The sequence below is a fragment of the Scyliorhinus canicula genome, chromosome 9 (genome assembly GCF_902713615.1).
Source record: "Scyliorhinus canicula chromosome 9, sScyCan1.1, whole genome shotgun sequence".
Classification (NCBI taxonomy): domain Eukaryota; kingdom Metazoa; phylum Chordata; class Chondrichthyes; order Carcharhiniformes; family Scyliorhinidae; genus Scyliorhinus; species Scyliorhinus canicula.
Window position 1 is genome coordinate 64249350 of NC_052154.1, and position 23156 is coordinate 64272505.

General features: G+C 47.7%; 1 protein-coding gene across 1 annotated transcript in view; it reads left to right on the forward strand.

Moving 5' to 3' along the window:
- carmil2 (capping protein regulator and myosin 1 linker 2) overlaps positions 1–23156 on the forward strand; it is a 231602-nt gene that overhangs the window by 88259 nt on the left and 120187 nt on the right. The window contains 4 exon segments of the mRNA XM_038805993.1: positions 10773–10870; positions 11056–11126; positions 16467–16540; positions 19779–19854. Of these exon segments, the coding sequence (XP_038661921.1) occupies positions 10773–10870; positions 11056–11126; positions 16467–16540; positions 19779–19854 (319 nt within the window).

Below are 23156 nucleotides of genomic sequence, written 5' to 3' on the forward strand. Positions count from 1 at the left end.
CCTTTCCTGCAGTGTATGAGGTAGACTACATTGGTCAAGTCGCACGGGTATGTGCCGCGTACCTGGTGGGTGGTGTTTCCATAAGACCATAAGACCATAAGACATAGGAGCGGAAGTAAGGCCATTCGGCCCATCGAGTCCACTCCACCATTCAATCATGGTTGATTTCAACTCCATTTACCTGCTCTCTCCCCATAGCCCTTAATTCCTCGAGAAATCAAGAATTTATCAATTTCTGTCTTAAAGACACTCAATGTCCCGGCCTCCACCGCCCTCTGTGGCAATGAATTCCACAGACCTACCACTCTCTGGCTGAAGAAATTTCTCCTCATCTCTGTTCTAAAGTGACTCCCTTTTATTCTAAGGCTGTGCCCCCGCGTCCTAGTCTCCCCTGCTAATGGAAACAACTTCCCTACGTCCATCCTATCCAAGCCATTCATTATCTTGTAAGTTTCTATTAGATCTCCCCTCAACCTCCTAAACTCCAATGAATATAATCCCACGATCCTCAGACGTTCATCGTATGTTAGGCCTACCATTCCTGGGATCATCCGTGTGAATCTCCGCTGGACCCGCTCCAGTGCCAGTATGTCCTTCCTGAGGTGTGGGGCCCAAAATTGCTCACAGTATTCTAAATGGGGCCTAACTAGTGCTTTATAAAGCCTCAGAAGTACATCCCTGCTTTTATATTCCAAGCCTCTTGAGATAAATGACAACATTACATTTGCTTTCTTAATTACGGACTCAACCTGCAAGTTTACCTTTAGAGAATCCTGGACTAGGACTCCCAAGTCCCTTTGCACTTTAGCATTATGAATTTTGTCACCGTTTAGAAAATAGTCCATGCCTCTATTCTTTTTTCCAAAGTGCAAGACCTCGCACTTGCCCACGTTGAATTTCATCAGCCACTTCTTGGACCATTCTCCTAAACTGTCTAGATCTTTCTGCAGCCTCCCCACCTCCTCAATACTACCTGCCCCTCCACCTATCTTTGTATCATCGGCAAACTTGGCCAGAATGCCCCCAGTCCCGTCATCTAGATCGTTAATATATAAAGAGAACAGCTGTGGCCCCAACACTGAACCCTGCGGGACACCACTTGTCACCGGTTGCCATTCCGAAAAAGAACCTTTTATCCCAACTCTCTGCCTTCTGTCTGACAGCCAATCGTCAATCCATGTTAGTACCTTGCCTCGAATACCATGGGCCCTTATTTTACTCAGCAGTCTCCCGTGAGGCACCTTGTCAAAGGCCTTTTGGAAGTCAAGATAGATAACATCCATTGGCTCTCCTTGGTCTAACCTATTTGTTATCGCTTCAAAGAACTCTAACAGGTTTGTCAGGCACGACCTCCCCTTACTAAATCCATGCTGACTTGTCCTAATCCGACCCTGCACTTCCAAGAATTTAGAAATCTCATCCTTAACGATGGATTCTAGAATTTTGCCAACAACCGAGGTTAGGCTAATTGGCCTATAATTTTCCATCTTTTTTCTTGTTCCCTTCTTGAACAGGGGGGTTACAACAGCGATTTTCCAATCCTCTGGGACTTTCCCTGATTCCAGTGACTTTTGAAAGATCATAACTAACGCCTCCACTATTTCTTCAGCTATCTCCTTTAGAACTCTAGGATGTAGCCCATCTGGGCCCGGAGATTTATCAATTTTCAGACCTTTTAGTTTCTCTAGCACCTTCTCCTTTGTGATGGCAACCATATTCAACTCTGCCCCCTGACTTTCCTGAATTGTTGGGATGTTACTCATGTCTTCTACTGTGAAGACTGACGCAAAGTACTTATTAAGTTCCTCAGCTATTTCCTTGTCTCCCATCACTAGATTACCAGCGTCATTTTGGAGCGGCCCAATGTCTACTTTTGCCTCCCGTTTGTTTTTAATGTATTTAAAGAAACTTTTACTATCATTCCTAATGTTACTGGCTAGCCTACCTTCATATTTGATCCTCTCCTTCCTTATTTCTCTCTTTGTTATCCTCTGTTTGTTTTTGTAGCCTTCCCAATCTTCTGACTTCCCACTACTCTTTGCCACATTATAGGCTCTCTCTTTTGCCTTGATGCATTCCCTGACTTCCTTTGTCAGCCATGGCTGCCTAATCCTCCCTCTGATAACCTTTCTTTTTTTTGGGATGAACCTCTGCACTGTGTCCTCAATTACTCCCAGAAACTCCTGCCATTGCTGTTCTACTGTCTTTCCCACTAGGCTCTGCTTCCAGTCGATTTTCGTCAGTTCCTCCCTCATGTGCCTGTAATTACCTTTATTTAACTGTAAAACCTTTACATCTGATTCAACCTTCCTTCTTTCAAATTGCAGACTGAATTCTACCATATTATGATCACTGCTTCCTAAGTGTTCCCTTACTTTAAGATCTTTTATCAATTCTGGCTCATTACATAACACTAAGTCCAGAATAGCCTGTTCCCTCGTGGGCTCCATCACAAGCTGTTCCAAAAAGCCATCCTGTAAACATTCAATGAATTCCCTTTCTTTGGGTCCACTGGCAACATTATTTACCCAGTCCACCTGCATATTGAAGTCCCCCATGATCACTGTGACCTTGCCTTTCTGACATGCCCTTTCTATTTCGTGGTGCATTTTGTGCCCCTGGTCCTGACCACTGTCAGGAGGCCTGTACATAACTCCCATTATGGTTTTTTTGCCTTTGTGGTTCCTGAACTCTACCCACACAGACTCCACATCGTCTGACCCTATGTCGTTTAGTGCTATTGATTTAATTTCATTTCTAATTAACAAGGCAACCCCGCCCCCTCAACCCACCTCTCTGTCTTTTCGATAGGTTGTAAATCCCTGGATGTTTAACTGCCAGTCCTGAACCCCCTGCAACCATGTCTCTGTGATGCCTACCACATCATACCTGCCAGTCACAATCTGGGCCACAAGCTTGTTCCGTACACTGCGGGCATTTAAATATAGCACCTTTAATTCCCTATTGACTGTCCCTTTTTGTTTTCTTAGTGTGGTGGACCTTGGTTTACTGAGCCTTTCCATACACTGTGTCATATTTTGTGAGATGGGGACTATCGTAACCTCTCCTGAGCTCTGTCTTTTCGTGATTTTTTGTAATCCTAAGCAGCTACGCTTCCCACTGATTCCTTCACCTCTTGGTTCCCTGACTTTCCCTTCCCCCCCCCAATCTCTAGTTTAAAGTCCTATTGACCACCCTATTTACTCTTTTCGCCAGAACACTGGTCCCAGCTCGGTTCAGGTGGAGACCATCCCAACGGTATAGGTCCCCCCTGTCCCAAAACTGATGCCAGTGTCCCATGAAAAGGAACCCCTCTTTCCCACACCACTCTTTCAGCCACGTGTTAACTTCCCTTATTCTTGCCTCCCTATGCCAATTTGCACGTGGCTCGGGCAGTAATCCGGAGATTATGACCCTTGAGGACCTGTTTTTTAATTTGAATCCTAACTCTTTATAATCTCTAAACAGGTCCTCTTTCCTAGACTTGCCTAAGTTGTTGGTACCGACATGGACCACAACAACTGGATCCTCCCCCTCCCTCTCCAATATCCTTTCAAGCCGGTCAGAGATGTCCCGCACCCTAGCACCGGGCAGGTAACATACCATGCGGGACCCTCTATCCTGCTCACAAAGGATACTATCTATCCCTCTGATAATAGAATCCCCTACAACTACAACTTGTCTATTTACTTCCTCCCCTTGAATGGCCTGCTGAACCATGGTGCCTTGGTCAGCTGACTCATCCTTCCTGCAGCCCTGTTCGCCATCCACACAGGGAGCAAGTGCCTCGTACCTGTTGGACAGGGTCAAGGGCTGAGGCTCCTGAGTTCCTGACTGCTGGTTCCCTTTACCTGCCTGACTTGCAGTCACACCCTGCTGTCCCTGGCCACTGGCAGAATTTAAACTATTTACTCTGACAGGTGTGACTGCCTCCTGAAACAAAGTGTCCAGGTAAGCCTCCCCCTCCCGGATGTGCCTCAGTGTGTGAAGCTCAGACTCCAGCTCATCAACTCTGAGCCGGAGTTCTTCGAGCAGCCAACACTTACTGCAGATGTGGTCGCTGCAGCTCGCAATGGGATCTGTCAGCTCCCACATCAAGCAGCTTAAGCACATCACCTGACCAGCCAGCTCTAATTAATTAATTTGTTTAATTTAAGTTTACGAGTTTTAAATTTGGGGCAGATTGGTTATCAACCAATCAGATCACAGCTTCCCTCTGATGTCACGTTTGAAAAAAAGTGGAAAACAGGAAGTTACCGTTAGGTCTGTATACTCACCCAGAGACTGCTCCTCCTCCTCTGAACGGCTCCCAAAACTAGGCTTCGATCCCCGGGTTAAAGTGAGTTTTTATACTCACCCAGAGACTGCTCCTCCTCCTCTGAACGGCTCCCGAAACTAGGCCTCGATCCCCGGGTTAAAGTGAGTTTTTATACTCACCCAGAGATTGCTCCTCCTCCTCAGAACGGCTGAAACTAGGCCAACGGACAGAACTTTTTTTTTGGTTAGAGGAGGAGGATGGGTGGGAGACAGTACGCAAGTAGTGTTTCGGGTAAAGCTGTCACTCAAGAACAGCCCCTTCACAAACCACCTTCAACTTACGCTGACCGCACTGCACGTATGCAAATGTCCCCGGAACAGCCAATCAGAAGCTCTGCTCTGCTGCCCTCTGCTGGATGCTTGACTTCCGTCGAACTCCTCGGGTCACTGATGCAGGTGCACCTTCAACTCACGCTGACCGCACTGCACTGCAAATGTCCCCGGAACAGCCAATCAGAAGCTCTGCTCTGCTGCCCTCTGCTGGATCAGGCTCCTTCCCTACGTCCCACGTGTAATGGTGGTGTTTCCACGTGTAATGGTGGTATCCATTTTCGATGATCTGGCATGTCTTGCAGACATTGCCCTGGCAGGGTTGTGTGGTGTCGTGGTCGCTGTTCTGAAGGCTGGGTAATTTTCTGCAAACAATGGTTTGTTTGAGGTTGCGCGGTTGTTTGAAGGAAAGTAGTGGGGGTGTGGGGATGACCTTGGCAAGATGTTCATCTTCATTGATGATGTATTGAAGGCTGCAAAGAAGATGTTGTAGTTTCTCCGCCCCAGGGAGGTACTGGACGACGAAGGGTACTCTGTCAGTTGTGACCCGTGTTTGTCTTCTGAGGAGGTCTGTGCGGATTTTTGCTGTGGCGCGTTGGAACTGTCGATCGATGAGTCGAGCGCCATATCCTGTTCGTACGAGGGAATCTTTCAGTGTCTGTAGATGTCTGTTACGCTCCTCCTTGTCTGAGCAGATCCTGTGTGTACGGAGGGCTTGTCCATAGGGGATGGCTTCTTTAATGTGTTTATGGTGGAAGATGGAGAAGTGGAGCATCGTGAGGTTATCTGTGGGCTTGCGGTAAAGCGAAGTGCTGAGGTGACCGTCCTTGAAGGAGATGAGTGTGTCCAAGAATGCAACTGAATTTGGAGAATAGTCCATGGTGAGTGCGATGGTGGGATGGAACTTATTGATCTCATCGTATAGTCGTTTCAGTGATTCTTCTCTGTGGGTCCAAAGGAAAACAATGTCATCGATGTATCTGGTGTATAATGTCGGTTGAAGGTCCTGTGCGGTGAGGAAGTCTTGTTCAAACTTGTGCATGAAGATGTTGGCATATTGAGGTGCGAATTTGGTCCCCATGGCTGTTCCGTGCGTCTGGATGAAGAATTTGTTGCCGAAGGTGAAGACGTTGTGATCTAGAATGAAGCGGATGAGTTGCAGAATTGCGTCTGGAGATTCAGTTGTCGGTGTTGAGGACTGAGGCTGTTGCAGCAATGCCGTCGTCATGGGGGATACTGGTGTAGTGTGCCGAGACATCCATTGTGACAAGGAATGTTTCTGGTTCAACTGGTCCATGGGTGCTGAGTTTCTGTAGGAAGTCCGTCGTGTCGCGACAGAAGCTGGGTGTACCTTGTGCGATGGGTTTCAAGATGCCCTCGATGTGACCAGAGAGGTTCTCACACAGGGTCCCATTGCCTGAAACAATAGGACAGCCTGGTGTGTTGGCCTTGTGTATTTTCGGAAGGCAGTAGAGATCTCCAATGCGAGGATTACGTGGGATGAGAGCACGTACGGTGCTCTGAAGGGCTGGATCCAAAGCCTTGATCAGTCTGTTGAGTTGGCGGATGTGTTCCTTGGTTGGATCTGCGGGTAACTGTCTGTAGTATTCCTGGTTGTTGAGTTGCGGTATACTTCTTTGCAGTAGTCTGTTCTGTTCAGTATGACGGTGGCCCCTCCTTTGTCTGCTGGTTTGATGACGATGTTGCGGTTGGTCTTGAGAGCGTTCAGGAGGCAGTAGAGATCTCCAATGCGGGGATCACGTGGGATGAGAGCACGTAGGGAAGGAGCCTGAGGAACGAGCAGTGCTCCGAAATCTCGTGTTTGAAACAAACCTGTTGGACTTTAACCTGGTATTGTAAGACTTCTTACTGTGCTCACCCCAGTCCAACGCCGGCATCTCCACTTCATAAGTCAGGAGTGTAATGAAATACTCTCCACTTGCCTGGATGAGTGCAGTTCCGAGAACCCCATTCACAAACATTCACTCCCTCCACCACTGATGCACAGTTGCAGCAGTGTGCACCATCTACAAGATGCACTGCAGGAACCAATCAACAGCATTATTAAGTTAAAACATTTCTGAACAAAGGAAAACTTTAAAAAAAACATTTTATTAAGGCATTTATAATTTTATAACAATAAACGGTACAAATACAAACATTGTGCAAAAAACGTCTCTCCATCTCTCACTAATCCCGCCTACCCTAAACACAAAGTAGTCTAACCCCCCCCCCCCAACCTTTATTGCCTCTGCTGGCAGTTTAGCTATCCCAAAGGGGTCGATAAACGGCTGCCACCTCTGGACGAACCCCAACGTTGACCCTCTCAGTCTGAGAAACCCAGCCATGTCGCTAACCCAAACCTCTGATTTCAGGGGCTTTGAGTCCCTCCACGCTAACAATATCCATCTCTGGGCTACCAAGGAGGCAAAGGGCAAAACGTCAACCTCTCCCACCCCCTGGACTCCCGGACCTTCCAACACTCCACAGATCGCCACCTCTGGACTCGGGGCCACCCTTGTTTTAAGTACTGTGGACATGACATCCGCAAATCCCTGCCAGTATCCCCTAAGCTTTGGGCATGCCCAAAACATATAGACATGGTTTGCTGGCCCTCCCACACACACTTGTCCTCGATCCCGAAAAACCTGCTCATCCAGGCCACCGTCATGTGTGCCCAGTGAACCACCTTGAATTGTATCAGGCTGAGTCTGGCACATGCTGAGGACATGTTGACTCTTCTCAAAGCATCCGCCCACAGACCTGCCTCTAGCTCGCCCCCAGCTTATCTTCCCATTTACCCTTTAGTTCATCTATCTGGGTTTCCTCCCACTCCATAAGCTCTTTGTAGATATCCAAAACCTTCCCTTCCCCCACCCCTGTTCTAGAAACTACCCTGTCCTGAATCCCCCGTGGCGGTAGGAGCAGAAAGGTCGCAACCTGCCTTCACACAAAATTGCTTATCTGCAGATATTGAAACCCATTCCCTCCCAGCAATTCGAACTTCTCCTTCAAATCATCCAAACAGCGAAAGCTCCCATCAATAAATTGAATGTAAAGAGCTTTTATGTTTTTCCTATTGCCACAACTTTCAGGTTAAATAAAATGTAATAAAGATTCCATGTTTATTTATAATAATAATAATCTTTATTATTGTCACACGTAGGTTTACATTAACACTGTAATGAAGTTACTGTGAAAAGCCCCGAGTCGCCACATTCCGGCGCCTGTTCGGGTACACGGAGGGAGAATTCAGAATGTCCAATTTACTAACAGCACGTCTTTCAGGACTTGTGGGAGGAAACCGGAGCAGCCGGAGGAAACACACGGAGACATGGGGAGAACATGCACGCTCCACACAGACGGTGGCCCAAGCCGGGAATCGAACCTGGGACCCTGGAGCTGTGAAGCAACAGTACTAACCACTGTGCTACCATGACCTTCATGACCTTTAGGACCTTTCCCAAGTTGGAAACCATTTTTATTTCCCTTTGAAATTTAATAACTGAAGACAACAAATTTTCTTTTATCCACTAATGCAAATTTCTACTCATGGCCTATTTGCTTACAGAAAATTCAACTTGATCATATTCATTTTGAGTGCCTGCATTTTAATGACCTCCATTCTGTAAACATCCAGCCCCCAGCTTAATTAAATCAGTCACAGACACACGCGCACAAACACAGACATACGCAGAATAACACATTAAACCCCCAAAATATTAAAAATAATAACATTTTCTTCACAGTAGCTGACACATGGGAATATCATCACCTGGAAGTTCCCCTTCAAGTCACACACCATCCTGACTTGGAAATATATTGCCGTTCCTTCATTGTCACTGGATTAAAATCCTGAAACTCCCTCCGTAACAACACTGTAGGCATACCTGCACCACATGGACTGCAGCGGTTCAAGAAGACAGCTCACCACCACCTTCTCAAGGGCAATTAGGGATGGACAATAAATGCTGGCCTAGCCAGCGAAGCCCACCTCGCATGGATGAATAAAAAAGAACACATGCCGCTTTCTCAGAACAATACAGGTTCGGACAAGATTGCAGAAGCGAAGCAGGCAGAGTGACACCTTCCCATTTCCCCATGTTCTGGAAGATTGCTGGGTTTAATTTGTTAGCCAGCAGAAATCATATTTTATCCAGCACTGGTATAAATTAGTCCACCGCTTCATTTCTTTTAACCAATGTTTTCCATGCGTGTCGTTAGGTACCATAATATATTGAAGAGGAGGAATAAATGGTGTAGGGGCCTGGCTACTTTCGAACTGATAGTTAAATTTATGCTAATTTTCTATCAGGAGATAATTGCCTACGGTCCCAGACATGTGGGGCGCAATTCTCCGCCCCCCACGACGGGTCGGAGAATAGCGGGAGGGCCTTCCTGACATTTTTCCCGCCCTCCCGCTATTCCCCCCCCCCCCCCCCCCGCCCAACTCCACGAATCGCTGCCGCCGTTTTTTTACGGCCGGCAGCGATTCTCAGCTGATAGATGGGCCGAAGTCCCAGCCCTTTACGCTGTTTTTACGAACGGCAAACACACCTGGTCTGGCCGTTCGTAAAAACGGCGGGAACAACTTGCTTTTTATAACCATGGCACCGATTGGCACGGCAGTACCACGGCCGTGCCAAGGGTGCCATGGGCCCGCGAGCGGTGGGCACCGATCGCGGGCAGCGGGCCCGATGCCCCCGCACTATTTCTCCTTCCGCCGCCCCGCAGTATCCATTCGCGGGGCGGCTGAGGGGCATCCCGGCCCGCGCATGCGCGGGTTTCGCGCAAATACGCGATGATGTCATCCGCGCATGCGCGGGTTGGAGTCTTCCAATCCGCGCATGCGCGGCTGACGTCATATGACGCGTCAGCCGGCGCTAACTCCGGCAAGCGGGCTTAACGAAATTCGTTAAGCCCGTGATGCCGGAGCTTACGGCGTCGGGCTGCTAGCCCCGACCGGGGACCAGAATCGGTTCCCGGTCGGGATGGGGCGCGCTGGCGTCAAACCCGCCTGGGTTTGACGCCAGCCTTACGATTTCTCTCGTTTTGGGAGAATCGCGCCCGTGGTGTGCCATGGTCTTCACTTCCATCGTATTTCACTTGACACCTGCTCACAATATGTTAGCTGAATATTATCCTTTTAAGGTGGTGTATTCAACACATTGGGCAGCACGTTAGCACAGGTGACTAGCACTTTGGCTTCACAGCGCCAGGGTTCCAGGTTTGATTCCCTACTTGGTCACTGTCTGTGCGGAGTCTGCACATTCTCCTCGAGTCTGCGTGGGTTTCCTCTGGGTGCTCCAGTTTCCTCCCACTGTCCAAAGACGTGCAGGTTAGGTGGATTGGCCATGATAAAATGCCCTTAGTGACCAAAAAGGTTAGGTGAGGTTATTGGGTTACAGGAATAAGGTGGAAGTGAGTGCTTAAGTGGGTCGATGCAGACTTGATGGGTCGAATGGCCTCCTTCTGCACTGTATGTTCTATGTTGTGCTCCACTTTCTTGCTGAAGAAAAATTGGTGTCAATTGAATGGTGCAAAGGTCACCAGGCCCTCCGATAAATACTGTTGGCCACTTTGCCGCTCCTATCTCATAGCTGAGAACCAGGGTCAAGCAGCAGATCATCCCAGTTCAAAAAGGTTTGTAAAATCCCTGAATTTGACAATGCCCTTTAAGTGGGGTGTCAGCACCTTATGGAAAGTGGAACACCAATTGATAAACAATAATAATAATAATCGCTTACTGCCACAAGTAGGCTTCAATGAAGTTACTGTGAAAAGCCCCTAGTCACGGCAAACAGTAATCTAAAATTTTGAATGACTTTTGCAACTTGCTTAGTGCTTGATTCATTAATTTATAGCATTCAAATCACCTGTTATTTTACAAATAATAATTAATGTACACATCTGATCAATTCGGAGAACACTTAGCTGCAAATGGGCTAGTTTAGCACAGGGCTAAAGAGCTGGCTTCTAAAGCAGACCAAGGCAGGCCAGCAGCACAGTTCAATTCCCATACCAGCTTCCTTGAACAGGCACTGGAATGTGGCGACTAGGGGCTTTTTACAGTAACTTCATTTGAAGCCTACTTGTGACAATAAGCCATTTTCATTTTCAATGAGGTTGAATGAGACATAAACTGTGACAATGAATCCCTTCACTTTTTTAATCCATTTTCTTAGAAAGCTACTCAAGAAGAATTCCCCTGAGCTACAAGAGAGAATCAAAAAAATCACATCAGCACTCGATGAACAGACCAACGCTAATCAGGGGCCATGTGGTATGTAAATGGCGGGGAGGGGTTAGGTTAGCGTAGATTCGGGGGTTAATTAATGGTGGGACCTGTTGGGGAGGGACGTGGTATTTGCACTATGTTTATATTTTCATGTACATTGTTTATATTGCTGCTGTTACCATGCCAAAAAGACCTCAATAAAATGTTTATTTAAAAATAAAAATTTTCAGGTGGCTATTCAGAGACTTACGCTGCGCTGTGCGATTACAATGGGTTTCCCTTCAAGGAAGAGATCCAGTGGGTAAGTCTATGTTAAACAAAAGCATTTCTAACAAACCAACCAGATCCACATAAATAAATGCAAATGTACAGCGATCATGTTGTGAAGGAAGTGAGGAGAACGAAGGTGATGTACATAGAATTTACAGTGCAGAAGGAGGCCATTCAGCCCATCGAGTCTACACCAGCCCTTGGAAAGAGCAGCCGATCCGAGCCCACAACCCCACCCTCCCCGTAACCCAGTAACCCCACCCAACCTTTTTCTTTTGGACACTAAGGGCAATTTAGCATGGCCAATCAACCTAACCTGCACATCTTTGGGCAGTGGGAGGAAGCTGGAGCACCCGGAGGAAACCCACACGTTGGCACAATATAAATGCAAACACTGCATGGTACAGCATTTAATTACCACTACAATCCTTTGTACCATCGGAGCCCCCCCCCCCCCCCCCCCCCCCCCCCCGGCCAATCTTCACGCACCCCAACCATACAACAACAATCCCCCCCACCCTTTGGAATACTGCATCTGCTGACATTTTTAATTTTCCCCGAGAAAGTCGACGAACGGCTACCACCTCCGGGTGAACCCGACCATTGACCCTCTTAAGGCGAACTTTATTTTCTCGAGATTGAGAAACCCAGCCATGTCATTAACCCAGGTCTCTACACTCTGGCTTCGAGTCCCTCCACATTAACAAGATCCGTCTCCGGACTACCAGGGAGGCAAAGGCCAAGATGTCGGTCTCTTTCGCCCCCTCAACTCCCGGATCTTCTGACACTCCAAAGGTCGCTACCTCGGGACTTGGCACCACCCATGTTTTTAGCACCGTGGACATTTCCTTAGCAAAATCCTGCCAAAACCCTCAAAGCTTTGGGCATGCCCAAAACATGTGGACATGATTTGCTGGGCTTCCCGCGCACCTCGCACACCTGTCCTCAACCCCGAAGAACTTACTCAACCTAGCCGCTGTCATGTGTGCCCGGTGGACTACCTTAAATTGTATCAGGCTAAGCCTGGCACACGATGAGGAGGTATTAACCCTGCTTAGGGCATCCACCCATAGACCCGCCTCTATCTCTCCTCCTAGCTCATCCTCCCACTTGCCCTTAAGCTCCTCCACTGGGGTTTGCTCCTCCTCCGAAAGCTCCTGGTAAATATCCGATACCTTCCCCTCTCCCATCCAGGTACTGGAAACTACTCTATCCTGTACCCCTCGCGGCGGCAGCAGCGGAAAGGCCGGCACCTCTTTTCTCAGGAAGTCTCACACCTGCAAATACCTAAAACCATTCTCTGCTGGCAATTTAAATTTATCCTCCAAGGCTTTCAGGCTGGGAAAGCTCCCATCTATAAATAGATCACCCATCCTTCTAATTCCTTCCCTCTGCTAACTCCGGAACCTACCACCTAGCCTACCCGGTACAAACCTGTGTTGTTAGAAATCGGGATCCAAACCGATGCTCCCTCCATTGTATCTCCTCCATTGCCCTCAGAGCCGCCACTACCACCGGACTTGAGGAGTATCTGGACGGCGAGAACGGCAGAGGTGCCGTTACTAGTGCTGCCAAACTGGTGTCTTTACATGACGCCGCCTCCATCCGCTCCCATGCCGACCCCTCCCCACTATCCACTTCCTAATCATGAGTATATTAGCCGCCCAGTGGTAATTACTGAAGTTCGGCAGTGCCAACCCACCCTCCCCCCGACTGCGCTCCAGCAACACTTTCTGCACTCGTGGGGATTTACTCGCCCACACAAAGCCCGAAATAACCTTATTCACCCGCTTGAAAAAGGCCTTTGGGATGAAGACGGGGAGACACTGAAAGACAAACAGAAATCTGGGGAGGACCGTCATTTTCATGGACTGTATCCTCCCCGCCAGTGACAGCGGGAACATGTCCCATCGCTTAAAGTCCCCTTCCATTTGTTCTACCAACCAGGATAGGTTTAACTTGTGCAGTACCTCCCATTTCCGGGCCACCTGGATTCCCGGGTATTGAAAGCTCTTCCCTACCATTCTAAGCGGCAGCTCTCCCAGTCTCGTCTCCTGCCCTCTCGCCTGGATCGCAAACATCTCACTTTTCCCTATGTTCAACTTATACCCCGAAAAATTGTCAAATTCCCCCAAGATTCGCAATACTTCCCCCATCCCTTCCAACGGGTCTGAAATCCACAAGAGCAAGTCATCTGCGTAGAGCGAGACCTGGTGCCCCCCCCCCCCCCCCCCCCTCCCTGAACCAGCCCTTTCCAGTTCCCAGAGGCTTTTAATGTCATGGCCAATGGCTCTATGGCCAGAGCAAACAGTAACGGGGAGAGGGGGCACCTTTGCCTCATACCTCGGTGTAGTTCAAAATACCCCGACCTCAGCCGGTTCGTACGCTGAACCAGCTCCCGCCCCCGGCACCAAGCAGTCTGACTCCCCATTGTTCTCTCCCCTCTCCCCCCACATGAATAAACATTTTAAAAACATCACATTCCCCAGTAAACAAACATCAGAAAAAAAACAGTGAAGAAACAGTCACATTAGAAAATTAATCACCCAAAAAGCAGAACCAAATTCAAAGCCCATCCCCCCCCTCTAACCAGCTCCCTGCAGGACAAAGCAACCTTTAACCATCCACACAGCCCCTTATTTCACATGGCGCTACTTAAATTTATACAATCCAGCACAACAAACCGCTGCCACAGTACTTCTCCAAGGCTTCAGTGTCTTTTAATTCGCCTCCAGCTTCATCCCTTGAATAAAAGTCCATACTTCGTCTGGTGTTTCAAAGTAGAAGCTCCGTTCCTTATGTGTGACCCATAGACGGGCTGGGTACAGCCTCCCGAACTTCACCCCCTTCTTCAAGTGAAGTGTCAGCCTTGATTTTTGTGCTGAATTTCTGGGATGGGACTTATACTCAAAGGGTGGGAATTTTCATCCGGGCCTGTCCGGCAACCGGAAATTCTCGCCCCAGGTCCATGGACCCATATATGGTCCACGTCCCGTCCGTGGCGATCTTGCAGCGGGCGTGGTCGAAGAATCTAGCCCACAGCTGACCACAACCAACAGTCTATAGTAATGCATATTCCACAATCTGAAGGGTGGCTACAAGTTGGAGGGAAATATAATCAAAATAGTAATATTGGCCAATGTGGTGTAGAAATCACAGTGGCATTTTCCGTGCACCCTGCCACGTGTTGTGCAGTGGTGGAGGACCACATGGACGCAATTTAACCGGAAAAAATATTTATGTGGGGTTTTGGGTATGTTTAGCGGGATGTTTCTCGGCGGCTGCAGTGCCGAGAAAAACCCCGCTATTTAATGGCACTTTGACGGTTATTTTGGCCTTGGGGAGTTATTCTCTGCTGAGGCCGCACTTCGAGTAATTTCCTGCTGGCAAGTGGCTCCTCGCGGACTGGGACGCCATTTTGTCTAGCTTCCCCAATCTCTCTCTCTCTCTCTCTCTCTCTCTTCCCCCCCCCCAAACCTAGTTTTAGACTTTGCCTCCCTGCCACCCCCCCAAACCTCGGGGAGGCCCCCGGGAACACTCCCCCCCCCCCCCCCCCCCCCCCCCCCCCCCCTCCTCCCCAGTGCCATCACGACTGGTCCACGTTTGTAGAAACCAGTATTAAATGGCGCCCTGGCAGCCGGTATCACTCTGCCGAACCAAGGGTCAAGGTGGGTAGTCAGTGGGTGCACAGCAAGATAGCCACGGTAATGGCGGTCTGGGACTGGACACTACCCCGGTCGTGTGGGGGGCACCCCGGCCACTTGGCCCATTCCCCCACCATCCCCACCTCCCCCAGCCCTGGCAGGCAGCCCAGCCAGTGTCCAGCCCGGCAGCCCACAGTCGCTCCTCTCTGTGTCCTACCTCCTCTCTCTCTCCCTCATCAACCACCACGCCAGTTTCAGGATTTTTAAATGCACAAGTGAACCTCGCCGTCGGGAACTCGGCCCATCGGAGAAGGAGAATTGTGGAGTCCCCGGAGAATACCGGATCGGGTCCACTAGTGATATGCAAATGGTGTTTACTGTACGTGCGTTCCTGTATGCATTGATGCCGCTGTCGAGGTGACGAAGGATCGTGATTTGGCGTCAAATTGGCACCTGCCGTGATTTTGGCATCGGAACCTATTCTCTGCCCAATCTCGCTTTGCGATTTCACCGTCAGCCAACAGAGAATCCTGCTCCTTATCAATACAACCCATTGTCGGGGCAGCACGGTGGCGCAGTGAGTCGCACTGCTGCCTCACGGCGCCGATGTCCCAGGTTCAATTCCAGCTCTGGGTCACTCTCAGTAGGGAGTTTGCACATTCTCCACGTGTTTGCGCGGGTTTCGCCCCCACAACCCAAAGATGTGCAAGGTAGGTGGATTGGACATGCTAAATTGCCCCTTAATTGGAAAAAATGAATTGGGTACTCTAAATTTATTTCTTTTAAATCTATTCAACTTATTATCTACACAACCTATTTTAGTGTCATTAGCTAATTCAGATATTCCTTCATCCAAGTCATTTATAAATACAGTGAAAAGCTAAGGCTCCAGTACAGATCCATAATGGAAACCACTGGTCATAGAAATATAGAAACATAGAAGATAGGAGCAGGAGGAGGCCATTCGGCCCTTTGAGCCTGTTTTGCCATTTGTCACGATCATGGCTAACCGTCCAACTCAATAGCCTAATCCTGCTTTCACCCCAATTTTAAGAAGTATTTATTACACCTATCTTCTGCTTCCTACCTACTAACCGATTTCTTATCCAACTTAATAAGTGGTCAGTAATTCCAATTTTCGGAACCTGGTTGAATGCCTTCTGAAAGTCCATATAAATAACATCAATAGACAATCCCTTATCTACCATGTTATCTACCTCCCCAAAAAATTCTGTTAGGCTGATTAGACCTGATTTACCCTTGACAAATCAGAGATCAAGGACAAAACTCTCCACTCGTTACGATTCAATTTTCCCGCCAACTGCGCAGCCGCCAGCGAGTTTTGCGGCAGGAGCGGGATGGTTACAATGGGGAATTCCATTGCCAACAGGCGGGAAAATAGAATCCCGCCGGCAGCGAACAGTTTGCGCCCAAGAAACACGGGTCTCACGTCCTGGAAGATCCCGCCCCAACTTATATTTGTCCAAATGCTTAGTGACTGTCCTGAAGAACAGATCCTAGTAACTTCCCCACTGCTGATATTAGACTAATGTGTCTATAACTTCCTAATATATCTCTCTTAGCCCAGGTGTCTTCAACATGACCTTTCAAAAAGTAAATTCTCTTGAAGCTGATGTGCATAATTAGTCTGCCTTGAGCACTGTGACTTTTAGTGACAAGATTCAAATGTGATCAGTTCACTGGCTTCTCTCTTTTTCTCCTTCAAGGATGTAGACACCATCTACCACAGCCAGAATACCAAGGAGTTTAATCTGCTAGATTTCAGCCACTTGGACGCGAGGTGAGTTCAGGCCACTCCTTTCTTTCAAATCATTTGCGTAAACTAAAATGAAAAGTAAAGTTTCTATCAATGGGCTCAACCTCGATCAACTCAGAAATAGGAGTACAAATTTGTCTTTGTTAGTAGCTAAAATGGGTGGTGTTGCCCCTATATTGAGACCCATTGACTGCAGGTGGATACTGGGCATAAATAGTCCATTATCGTGGGATTAGAATCAAAAATAATTTAAATCGATAAGGATATTAGCAAAGATACAAGGTATACAAAAATATATTTCCTGCACCTGATTGTTATTTGAATAGTTTATTTCCCTCCCATTTGTTCCTGAAGCTACTCTTGTTGTTGATACAGTTCAATTGATGCTGGCTACCCTCCACTGGCCATTCTTTATGTCTGAGTGCTATCATAGATGTGATCGCAATTTTCACTGGCACTAATGTTGTGCGAGCAATAACAACATAGAGCCCTTTGAATCTGATGAAATGTCCCAAGACGTTCACAGGAACATTATAAAAAATGTATGACACAAAGTCACATAGTTGAGTCTAAAGGTACCCAAGGCATGAATGAGGGTTTCAGGAGCAGATGATCTGAGACAGGGGCTGAAGATGAGTGATGTTATAGAGCTAGTAACAGTGGAAGAGTCACGAGAAGTGGTGATGAGGTGGAGCTGGGTGCTGTCAGTGAAAACTAACACTGTGCCTTCAGATGATGTTGAGGGGCAGCACGTAGATGAGAAGCAACAGAGGGCCAAGGATAGACCTTTGGGGAACACCAGAGGTAACCATGTGGGAGCAGGAAAATAAGTCACTGTAAACGATTACCCTGATTCTCTAAATAAAAACAAGTGCTGCCACCAGTGGGAAAATTGGTGCATTTCCCACTCGCCCCGGCAGCGCTAGTCAGGTATTATTCAACAGCACTTGGGAACATTTTTGGAGAGGCACAGGTTGAGAAGTACGGAACCTAAACTTGCTGACAGGTCCCGCTGCTCAGAGATCGGGTGCAGCAATCTCAGAATAACAGTGCTGCCCACCCCTCCCCAATTGCAGGCAAGGCCCTCCTCCCCATCAAATTGCTGGCAAGTGAACCATGCCCCCAAATGAGCGTCACCCTGTTAAGGGCTCACCAAATGCCATCCCATTCCTCCTTCAGGCCCGCCACTTGGCAGTGCCAACCTGGTGCCATGGACTCTGATATAGGGCAAGGGCGTTAGTACCCTCTCTACAGACCAGGTGTGGGAGAAGCACTTAGATTGCGTGCCTAGTCTTTCCAGGAAGCCCTTTCGAACAAAGACACAGGGCGCGATTCTCCCAAAGGGAGACAAAGTGCCGACGCCGGAGTGAAACTCGGAGTGTTTCACTCCGGCTTTGGAGCCCGCTCCTCGTCCCCTATTCTCTCCCCCCCCCCCCCCCCCCCCCCCGATCACGGGCCAGACCCCTCCTGAGCACGCCCCTGGTGCTCGATCCTCCCTCTGTTCCCCACAGGCCCCACATGCAGCGGTTGCGCGATGTTCACGCTGGCAGAGACCAGGTGTGGTTGGCGCCGGCGTAAACCGATCGGGTTCAGCAGGCCGCTCGGCCCATCCGGGCCGGAGAATCGCTGGTCGCCATTAGAAACGGCGAGCGGCGATTCTCCGAGCGGCCTGTCGCAAAACGCAACACGCCATTTGGGGGGGGGGGTGGGAGAATCGCGTGGGGTGCCAAGGCGGCGTGGCGTGATTCGCCCGGCCCTCCCGCGATTCTCCCACCCGGCGTGGGGTCGGAGAATCGCGCCCACAACATTTTAAAAAACAAACTGTGGTTAGAAACAACACCTGTTCAAAAGAGGAAGCACTCCAGAGTTAATGGACCGTGAAGAGCTATAAAAAGAAACAACGGTTACCCTCCTTTGAAATAGCTGGGACCTGCCAATTAAGAGGCCTGTAAAAGGTAATAAACCATGAAATTAAATGTAAACAATGCAGCTGAAAGCTTTTAGTCTTCTCAACATATCCGGAGGCTTGAAAAAGTTAAAGGGGAATGAAATTGACTGAGAAAAAAAGCATTAAAAAGTTTTCCAATACATCAAAGGGAAGACTTTTACCTTCATCTGACAGATTTTTGAACTTGCCATGCTGGGAGAGGCTTCAAGGCTGAAGAGGGAAGACTTTCACCTTCATCTATCAGATCTTTGAACTTGATATGCAGTGAGAGACATCAAAGGGTTAAAACACATCAGAAGGATGACTTTTAACTACAACTTGACCTGCTGAAAGGGAGGTGAATGATTTTTAAACTACATAGGGAAGACCTGCCATATGACTCTCATCCTGGCAAAGATACCCCACCTGAGCTACTCCAGCCCAGCCTGAGCTCCCCCTGACCTCCATCTCCCTGAAGGACTCTCCCCAGCACCCTGGAGGTAAGTGGAGAAAGGGTACCCCCTTTCTCTCCTCGGAGTCCAAGGTGCCTGGTCCCCACTTGTTAGGACCAGGAGAGATTGGCACCATGGGACTTCCAGCTGGTGTGTTGGGAGCAAACACCGGTAATTATATATAAATGTATGTAGATTGGCTGGTGGCCGGGAGACTTGCAAAGGGTTTGACACCCAGCGAGAATCCGATTTGGCCCTCTTGCCCGATTCAACGGCACATCACAAATCCTGGCTGGGGCCAGCACCCTCGGAGAATTGCTCACAGTAGTCTAGATATGATGAGATAGATAAAACTGGAACAGGCAAGAACAGCCCAACTAGATGAGCGTAGAGAGGCATTGCATGAAAATGGTGATGCCAACCATGTCAAAGGCTGCAGGCAGATCTAAAAACAAACAAGGAGGAATAGTTTGCTTTTGTTGCAATCATCATTTGGAACATTATCTACTATTTGTCAGCCTTTGGTTATATGTTATCCAGGTCCTTCTATAGGTTGATATGGCTAGTTCCATCATTGGAGGAGTTATGAATGGAGTTGAATGACCCACTCCTGCCCTTGGGATGGAGAAGGTTGTAGGAAATCACAGGTCACTCTCTAGAGGAAGGGAGAAAACCCAGAAGAAGAGTTATGGTCGTCCATTCTCCGGTCCCTCGTGAGTGCCAGCAATAGGAGTAAAGAGAGCAGGAAAACAAAACAGAAAGAAAACCTTACCAAAAATCCCCCAAGCCTGAAATGAAATGATTGTATTCATTCTGCTCTTCTAAATATACATAATGATGTTTATTGTCTTGAATAAACGTAACTAACTTTTCTGTCTGGCAGAGATGTGGCATTGAGTGTGGCAGCCTTGGCGTTTAACCAGTGGTTTACAAAGCTGTTCTCCAAGGATTTACGGCTGGTGAGTCCTATTTGACAAATTGAATGTTTTACACCAAGAATCAGGCGGCATTACTGTCAAGTCTAGAAAGCAAACTTGTTTACTGCCTGGTTATGAGAGGCTTTAAATCTAAATGAACTGCAACTAAACACAGTGAGTATTGTACTCCAAATTATTTCCTGTGTGCGATCCAAAGTCAGAACGCAATCAAGGAAATAACTGATATTTGATTGGTGTCCGTGCTACATATTCACATGCCAAAATATCAACTCAGCAGGTTACTGATAGCGAACCAGACCCTTTTAGACTGATCCATGCGGCCTTGTTTTCTTCTGTTTGCCCAATGTCCAGGGTAATCTGAAAAGTTAGATCAAAGGCATACAGTATGAGTATTTCAATATTGTTTGCCAGCAACAGAAAACATTCGGCCAAAGACAGCATTACTCTGTGACACTCCTGAACCTCTGTGGTTCTCACTCTAAATCCAAATGTCCAGCGAGCATTACTCTACACAAATTAACATTTATAACTCCTCCCGAGGTGAAATAGATCCTGAAAAAAACATTTCCACTTGTATCAGTTTAAGCATTGTTTTGGAGGGAGTTGGGGAGTGAGATTTTCAAGGAAGAGATTCTCATTTGAAATTGTCAAAATTCAGCAGTCTGCAAACGGTCACTTATTTTCGGAGATAAAGTTTGCTTTGTGTTACCTGTCAGAGCAGGAGAACTACAGTTAACATTCAGGAAAGGCATGTCTGAGCAACGCTTGCTTTACTTGGAATGTCTTTAGTTTGGGTGGAGGTGGACCGATGTAACAGAAGAATAGACAAACTCTGGTACTGAGGCACAGGGCTAAATTGGGTAAGGCTCATTTGCAAGCTTGGGAATCACAATGTACAATTAGCTCATGCATGCTTGATGTAATGCCGTTAGCAAATATAAAGTCAAAACTCTAGGGCAGGTGCAAGAGAAAGTAAAAAGCTGAATATTTGAGATGGAAGTGTTGTTCGAATAAATTGCGATGGGATCATTGTTTTACAGAGTCGTTCATTTCAGGATTTTGGCATTTGAGGACATTGTAATTGTAACAGAGGGGAAATGGTGGGAAATTGAGGAGCAAAGGTGATTTGAGCATGTTCTTGGAGAGTCAGAGTCTGAAGTGCCTCTCATGAACAGTCTGGCTGGAGTGATAATGTCCCAGTTGCCTCCCTCCCTCATCCTCCTCCCCCCTTCTTTTTTTTTTGAAATTCATTCATGGGATGTGGGCTTCACAGGCTGTGCCAGTATTTATTGCCCAACCCTAATTGCCCTTGAGGGGGCAGTTAAGAGCCAACCCATTGCTGTGGGTCTGTAGGCCAGACCAGGAAAAGCAGGACCGATTTCCTTCCCTAAAAGATATCAGTGAACCGGAGGGTTTTTACAACAATCGGCAATGGCTTCATGGTTATTATTAGATTTTTAATTCCAGATTTTATTTTACTGAATTCAAATTTCACCATCTGCAGTGGTAGGATTTGAACCTGGATCCCCAGAGTATTACCCTGGTTTCTGATTATTAGTCCAATGTCAATACCACTACACCACCACCTCCTTATTCCTTCATCTTCCTCTCTTCAGCCTCTTTCCTTCCCCCTCTTCCTCTTCTTATTCCTCCTGAACTACTCACCAAATGCCTGGTGGTGAGGACTGCATCCTCATGATTGCCAGTTTGTGTAGGATGCAGCAGGCCAGTAGGAATTTGGAGATGCGTCCCTGGGCGACACGGTAGCACTGTAGCACTGTTGCTTCACAGCGCCAGGGTCCCAGGTTCGATTCCCGGCTTGGGTCACTGTCTGTGCGGAGTCTGCGCGTTCTCCCCATGTCTTCGTGTGTTTCCTCTGGGTGCTCCGGTTTCCTCCCACAAGTCCCGAAAGATGTGCTGTTAGGTAATTTGGACATTCTGAATGTGGCGACATGTGGATTTCCACAGTAACTTCATTGCAGTGTTAATGTAAGCCTACTTGTGACAATAAAGATTATTATTATGAGTACTGGAACGCTCTCCAGAATGGTCTAAGTGGTAGAACTGTTGTTTGATAACACCAATGGTTAACTCCATACTTTTATGGTCTCAGCATGGCTCTCATTGTGTGAGCCCTGCCCACCTATGGACAGGTGGCAAACTTGTAGAGTTGGTAGCCCTTGTTGCTAATCAGCCACTTTCTGATTTATTGTGATGGCTTGAAGATGACGTGATTCACTGCCTGGAACTGGATAAAAGCACTCGGGATTCTGCCAGAATAACGAGCATTCACCAACATGAAGTTTGCACATGGTTGCACGTGAACTGCACAGTCAGGGAGTGGAATCCTTTATGGCTATGGTGCATCTCCCCAGTGAGATGTGTCACCCACAGACCTACGTGCCTGCAGTCACTGATTCCCTTCACCATTGGGAATCACACTATCCTGGCAAAGCCACATTCCCACTCCCCCTGCTTCTCTCTGATTAGACAGAAAACAATGAAGTCCCCTCTCCTCGCATACATGACCTCAAAAACCTCTTGGATGCAGCAATTCATGGCAAGCTGAGAGATGTTGATGATGTTGCTCGCTTCAGCCTGGGAGTATTCTGAGGTGTCGTAATTGAGGGCTAAGGTGATCTTGACGAACACTGGCAGCATCTTCCTCACTCTGTTCTGGGGCTGCAGGCCCGGTTGGTGCAGGTTCTACAGTTACTTGACTATTTCCCTGACGAAACAGAGCAGCCTCAGACACCACGCCTGATTGAGTGGACAAACAATTGCTTGGCAGTTAACTGTCAGTCACTATTAACTGGTGCATTGTCAATGCCTTTAACAATCAGAGTCCACTTGCCAACCAATCAGCACTCTTTTCTCATATAGTATAAAGTTGTTGTTTCCCCTGACATTGGTATTCTTGTGAGTGTCCTGATGAGTGCAAGATGAAAAGCTTCGACAAAATGTATTTTTTCAGCAATAACAAGTTTCCTTGAACCTCCACACACGAGACTAATTACTAGTGAGTCCATGCTCAGTTGTTTTACATCTATTGCGGTCAAACTAATGCAGAGACTTACTGTGAGTCAGACCTGATAGTTCTATAGTGAAGACAACTCCATCACAGAACATAATGGAGTGAATGAGGTCTTTAAAACAGGAATTTGGTAAGAGTGGGAGCTCAGTGGTAAATAGTGAGGAAGTAGTATGTCAATTGTGTTTTTATCAAACTAATATTTAATCTTTTTTTTTAGTTTAAAAGCTGCAAGTCGGTTGCCAGTCAGCTGTCAGTAAATCACTGGCCAGGGGCAAGGGGTTGTCTATCT